The sequence below is a fragment of the Limulus polyphemus genome, unplaced genomic scaffold, assembly GCF_000517525.1.
Source record: "Limulus polyphemus unplaced genomic scaffold, Limulus_polyphemus-2.1.2 Scaffold1827, whole genome shotgun sequence".
Taxonomy (NCBI): Eukaryota; Metazoa; Arthropoda; class Merostomata; order Xiphosura; family Limulidae; genus Limulus; species Limulus polyphemus.
Genome location: NW_013667437.1, coordinates 18,374 through 25,759, shown reverse-complemented (window position 1 = coordinate 25,759; position 7,386 = coordinate 18,374). Strand labels below are relative to the sequence as shown.

Below are 7,386 nucleotides of genomic sequence, written 5' to 3'. Positions count from 1 at the left end.
TCCTTCTAGAAATAATTGTTCCTTCGTGAATTGTCGGGAGACTACTAGATTGGGGGTTGTCTGGTATATATAAGATGTTCCCAACGTGACGGGAACAGTGTAATGATTGAATGTATGCGGAGAATATTGTTGGCCACGTGAGACGTGAGCTCATAGCGTTTGTTATAGAGCTACTGTTGAAATTAAGTGTATCGTAAAGTTGTATTCGGAAAGAATAAACCAGTTTTATTTAAGAAAGGACTTGTGTCGCTAAAGTTTAGTCGGAAAGAATTTACGGAAAATTAATTAACGAACAGAGACGTAACAGTGCAAATAAAATCAGCATGCTAACGCTACGGGGGTCTGGGGCCGTACACCCCAGAAAATTTGTAAAAAACAGGTGCTTTGAAATTATATCTGGAAGCAATTTTGCATGAAATATAGCTTGAACAATTGCATGGCTGTTCACATAAAATCCACAAACATCCAATGAAAAGTCAACAAACATTTGACTTAGTCAATATATTATTTTAAAACAAGTGAACTGTGTTGCTATTTGTTTGTTGTTGGTATTTATCGTCAACAAGTCATAGACACTTATGGAAAAATTTGGCCTATAAAACCTGACAGTGGCAATACGGTTTTAAGACTTCCTATTACAAAATGTCAACAGAAACCATTGTATGCGACTATTTCAAGCCATAAAATGCTAATGTTTCATCAGAAGAATGAAGACTATGTAGAAAACGTTAAATAACATAAGCAGCTGTTCTATAACCATATAAGAGTAATTTTTTTTACACTACAAAACTAGGGAGCTCTGCCGAACTTCTTCCGCTTACGTGCGTGGTACGTTATTTTAACAAACACTCACTGTTTCGTATAAATTCCATTTGTTTTTTCCAATTGGAAAATTTACCTGGTCTGTAAAAGCGTCTAACTGGCCAGCACTCAGGTACCTTAATGCTGAGATTCGTGTTAATAAGTTGATGAGGGTTTCTCTAGAAAGCTGGGTAGCTGTGATATCCATTTCTTGAATATTCGTCTTCTCCCACTCTACTGCCATTACGTGTTCGTTCTGCAAGGCTGAATGGATCAAAATCAGGGTTAGCGATTAAGGAACATTGTTTTTTCAAGTATTGACATTTCTGTATTAACCTTTATGCTAAAAGTAATCGTTTAAACGTATACAATATCAAGATAGCCAAAACTGGATGAGAGTTTCTTAATGTAACCCAACTTCGTGCATTTATTTTTTAAGACACCCATTAAAAATAAACCAGGGTTGTAGTTTTGGTTCAATACTCATTCATCTTTCAGTTATCACGAATCCTCTTATAAACACTATTTTAATGTGTATAATATCATTATAATAACAATTGTCGGCTTTTGCTCTGGTTTAAACTTTTCAGTTATTCTTAGGTTCATGTAAACCTGGATAATTGATTAGGTGAGGCTCCTATTGAGCATTTTGGTCTAATTTGATAAAACCTTTCCAACATTTGTATCAAAACGATGAAAATACACCCACCTTGCAGTAGGACAGACCATAAAGGTCTTTTAAAGATAAAATAATAATTAAAACACACTCACCTTGTAGTACGACAGACCATAAAGGTTTTTTAAAGATAAAGTAATAATTAAAACACACTCACCTTGTAGTACGACAGACCATAAAGGTTTTTTAAAGATACAATGATAATTAAAACACACTCACCTTGCAGTAGGACAGACCATAAAGGTCTTTTAAAGATAAAATAATAATTAAAACACACCCACCTTGCAGTAGGACAGACCATAAAGGTCTTTTAAAGATACAATGATAATCAAAACACACCCACCTTGTAGTACACAGACCATAAAGGTATTTTAAAGATACAATGATAATCAAAACACACCCACCTTGCAGTAGGACAGACCATAAAGGTCTTTTAAATATAAAATAATAATCAAAATACACCCACCTTGTAGTACGACAGACCATAAAGGTCTTTTAAAGATAAAATAATAATAAAAACACACTCACCTTGCAGTAGGACAGACCATAAAGGTCTTTTAAAGATACAATAATTACTAAAACACACCCACCTTGTACAACAGACCATAACGGACTCTTAAGAAATATAACAGTAATTAAAACACACCCACATCTTTTTTATGGTACACTAATAAGGTCTTTTTGAGATAAAATAACATCAAGACACTCCAACCTCCCCTTATGGTACAGTAATAAATGTTTCACTGAGGTACAATAACATCAAGACACTCCAACCTCCCCTTATGGTACAGTAGTAAATGTTTCACTGAGGTACAATAACATCAAGACACTCCAACCTCCCCATATGGTACAGTTATAAATTGCTTCACTGAGGTACAATAACATCAAGACAAACCAACCTCCCTTTATGGTACAGTAATAAATGTTTAACTGAGGTACAATAACATCAAGACAAACCAAACTCCCCTTATGGTACAGTAATAAATGTTTAACTGAGGTACAATAACATCAAGATAAACCAACCTTCCCTTATGGTACAGTAATAAATGTTTAACTGAGGTACAATAACATCAAGATAAACCAACCTTCCCTTATGGTACAGTAATAAATGTTTAACTGAGGTACAATAACATCAAGATAAACCAACCTCCCCATATGGTACAGTAATAAATGTTTCACTGAGGTACAATAACATCAAGATAAACCAACCTTCCCTTATGGTACAGTAATAAATGTTTCACTGAGGTACAATAACATCAAGACAAACCAAACTCCCCTTATGGTACAGTAATAAATGTTTCACTGAGGTACAATAACCTCGAGAAATAAAACGTTACATTCGTGGCTTGCCATGAAAGTTTGATGGATAATTTTCGTTCTTTTGGTTTCTAGTCAGTAGAAATTAGGTTTTCTACAAATAATGCACTCTGTCATTAAGTTATAGAAAGGTTTTCAATGAATAAATTATTCACTTCTCAGCAAATTGATTTGTCCTAGGATCTGTATCGTTTTATCGTTTCTTGAACTGTTTAGAAGAGAGATGAAAACTGAGGTTTTAATCATGTGACACTTTACATTCGTATATTTTTAGTTTTTGTAAGAACTTAGGAGGTTGTAATATATCCGGCTGAGATACGACAGACAAAGTAGTCGTCTATTTATTAGTATAGATTCTTCACATAAGTTTATTATTATTGGATTTTAATATTGTGTTTCTAGGCGGTAGTTACATCATAAAAGTAACAATTAATTGATCTGTGTATTGTTGCACATACATGTCTGTTGCATGAGAAGACTCCTGAGTTTCTTGCAGCGTGAGCAAAGTAATTTCAAAGCTGATCCGGTGAACTTTGAGCAAAAGTTGAGGGCCAAACTCTCCAGCTGAATGCAGTTACTGCTAAAAGCATCCACGTGACTATCATCAACAAACACTATACCGTACAGGTTGACCACACGGAGGTTGGGGACAGAACTCTTCAGCTTGTGGATGTTGATGACTTCGTAGATTTCTTCTTCTTCTTCTTCGACTTTCTCATAAGTACCTGTAAATAATAATAACAATAATGATGATGAAATTTAGATCAAAAGTTTAAGTTTTTGAGTTTGTGTATTTATTTCGTAAAGTGGAGATCAGAGATGCGTAATCTAAAACCATACGTAAATTTAGTAACCAGTTGAAAATAAAACCTTGCAGTAATACAACCACAAACCTTACAGTAATACAGCCAAAAAGGTAAAATCCAAAGTACCGAAACCAAAAATAACCCATAATAACAAGACAAGGAAGATAACGCACAAAGAGCAACGAAATCTATCATAGAAGAATGCAAACGAGACAAGAAACCCAGGTTCTCAAAATGTAAATTATACTGAAGCAGTAGAAGCTGAATGAGAAAAAGCAAGAATACACAACATACAGAAGAATCTATACTAATAAACCGATAACAGAGAAACACACAATATTAAAATCCACCAAGAGTAGATCTAATAATAATAAACTTATATGAAGAATCTATACTAATAAACTTATATGAAGAATCTATACTAATAAACAGATAATACAGAAACGCACAATATTAAAATCTATTAAGAGTAGATCTAATAATAATAAACTTATATGAAGAATCTATACTAATAAACAGATAATACAGAAACGCACAATATTAAAATCCACCAAGAGTAGATCTAATAATAATAAACTTATATGAAGAATCTATACTAATAAACAGATAATACAGAAACGCACAATATTAAAATCTATTAAGAGTAGATCTAATAATTAATAAACTTATATGAAATTATTAGATCTACTCTTGGTGGATTTTAATATTGTGCGTTTCTGTATTATCTGTTTATTAGTATAGATTCAATAAACTTATATGAAGAATCTATACTAATAAACAGATAATACAGAAACGCACAATATTAAAATCTATTAAGAGTAGATCTAATAATAATAAACTTATATGAATAATCTATACTAATAAACAGATAATACAGAAACGCACAATATTAAAATCCACTAAGAGTAGATCTAATAATAATAAACTTATATGAAGAATCTATACTAATAAACAGATAATAGAGAAACGCACAATATTAAAATCCACTAAGAGTAGATCTAATAATAAGGATTCCAAGGTGAAACACTTACAGTAATAAAACCTATAATAAAATATATATAACGATAGTACAGTATAAACGAACCTAAAAAAGTACAGTCTTTGTAATAACTGTTGAATGTACAGAAGATTAGGCTAGAATTTAAAAATAAAATAGTTTTACAAAATTAGAAATAATTGCTTTGTTAACGAAAAGTTCAGATCCAGAAAATTACGCTAATTAACAATCCCTGAATTACACAGGTTAAAAAATAATAAGCTAGGTTTTTAGATCTGACATTAACAGTTAAATTATGTAAAATTTACAGAATGCCACACCTGTATAACAACTCAATAACTTCTACAAGAGAGCTGATATAAGCCTTCAATAAAAATACAATTAATAATAATTAATTATAAATAACAAGCAACCAACGAAAAGACCCTGTAGGTGATCAGTTGAATATTCTTTCTCCTAGCAGCGTTTTCGACTCTTATCCAAATTCATAATTATTTACGACAAATTTCTTATAACCAATTGTTACGACAGCGGAAGTCACGCGACGCTGGGAGCATGCACGCTGGAGTTTCTAGCATTATCGGGGAACCCCGCGAATGTCCGAATGTTTGCTAGACGCCCTCTTTTTTAGTATATAAGCCTGGCAAAGAAAGCCAGCGATATAGATAGAAAGGGACCGTAAGTAAAGTGTGTGAATCGCTGTGATTTATAGCGTGTGTTATAAAGGTTGTTATGTTTAAAGTGACTGTGGAAATTCTGTGTATTACAAAGTTTTATCGAGAAAGATTAAACTAGTTTTAATTAAAAAGGACTTGTATTGTTGAAATTCCTGGGAAAGAATTTATACCGGAAATTAACAAACGAGCATATGCGTAACACAATAATAATAAGTTCCGTTAATTTTATGCTAGTAAAAACTGTTTCATAACTGTGTATTATAAAGTAAGTCATCTACTACAAACGGTAACTCCCGTTTTAAAAAATGCAACCACATTTAAGATACTGTTACGACAGCGGTAGTCACGTGACGCTGGTAACACGTCATGATATTCTAGAAGATTCACGAAGAAACGAGATGTACGCTTTTTGTATATATATAAGACTTGTAAGAAGTGACGGCAACAATGGAATGTAATTGAACTACAGACAGAAATAGAGACGTACTTCTGGGTCGAGCGTGTGTGTCGTTCATTGTGAATTATAGCGTTTGTTTAAGCTATAGCGTGACCGTGGAAATTAGGTGAATTTCAAAGTTGTATTCAGAAAGAATAAACCAGTTTTGTTTAAGAAAGGACTTGTATTGCTAAAGTTTCTTCGGAAAGAATTTTTACGAAAAATTAACTAACGACCAGAGACGTAAAAATTGGTGTCAGAAGTGGGATAGAAAATACAAATAAAATAAAAGAAGAAGATGGAAACGATAGGCGGCACATCAAGCTACAGCTTAGCAGATTTGATGGCAGCAATACAAGAACAGCAAAAGAAACAAGAAGAACGAGAACATAAACAAGAAAAAAAACAAGAAGAGAGACAACAGCAGTTGCAAGAAAACCTACAACAGTGGCAGCTCGAACAACAAAATAAACAAGAAAAGAGATTACAACAGTTATTGGAGGAAAAAGAAAAGAAACAAGAAGAGAGACAAGAGCAGTTGCAAGAAAATCTGCAACAATGGCAGCTCGAACAGCACAATAAATAAGAGAGATTACAGCAGTTGTTGGAAGAAAAAGAAAAGAAACAAGAAGAACGAGAAAAGAAAGAAGAAGAAAGACTACAGCAGTGGCAACTGGAACAAGAAAGGAAACAGGAAGAAAGTCTCCAACACTTGCAGGAAAGTCAGCAGCAACTACAGGAAAGTCAACAACAGTGACAAGAAGTACAAATGGAAAACATTAGTAAATTTCAAAGCGAATTAAATACATTAAAGGATTATTTATTGTCTTTTACACAAGGAGGATACATTAACCATCGACTTAACCAGCCCCAGACAATAGCAAGCCCCTTCCAGACCCCGCAGCTAAACCCTAATGCAGACATCTTCAGTCCTGTTAGAAGTCACATCCCAGATATGAATGTCAGCAACAGGGGTGATCCAGTACGAAGGAAGCCACAGGAATTCGATGGGAAGGCACCGTGGGAAGCATATAGAGCACAATTTGAGCAACTGGCAGAAATGAATGGATGGACAGAGGAGCAGAAAGCAGTATATCTGACAACGAACTTGAAGGGACAACACTGGTAGCGGCTCTAGAACTCAGGTAAACTACTCAAAATCAGTCCAAAGTCTACAGGGCTAGGTTTAGGACGAGAGTCCATGCTAAAAGGGAGAGCCTGCAAGAACTGGCACAGGACTTGGAAAGTATGGCACACAAGGCCTACCCAACTGCACCACCCGATCTCCTCAAGTTGTTGCTGAGGGATCAGTTCGTAGATGCCTTGGACAGTCCACAGCTGAAGATACAAGTGAAGCAAGCACACCCCTCTACTATGCAGGATGCAATGGCCAGGGCTCTTGAATTTGAATCCTACGTTAGGTCCAGCACAGAGGTACCAAGGTTGGTACAGTCATCTGGATTCAAGGCCAGAAAAGGTCAGCTTTCAGAGAAGTTTGAGGGACTTTGCTGGCACTGTAACAAAACGTGGGCACAAGAGAGCTCAATGCTGGAAACTTCAACACAGGGAAGATGCCATGACCGGAAAGGCTGCTACCCAGAAAGGTTGTTGGAACTGTGGAGAGCAAGGACATGTGAGTAGCCAGTGTAGGAGGAATATTACCAACAAGTCGGCCT

The 7,386-nt window shown here is 34.8% G+C and overlaps 1 protein-coding gene across 2 annotated transcripts in view; it reads right to left on the bottom strand.

The window, feature by feature from the left end:
- LOC106465071 (F-box/LRR-repeat protein 2-like) overlaps positions 1–7,386 on the bottom strand; it is a 21,410-nt gene that overhangs the window by 3,658 nt on the left and 10,366 nt on the right. For both annotated transcript variants that reach the window (XM_022392879.1, XM_022392881.1), the window contains 2 exons: positions 3,253–3,519; positions 899–1,065 (listed from right to left, as the gene is read on the bottom strand). In XM_022392879.1, the coding sequence (XP_022248587.1) occupies positions 899–1,065; positions 3,253–3,519 (434 nt within the window). The remainder of the gene's footprint in view (positions 1–898; positions 1,066–3,252; positions 3,520–7,386) is intronic.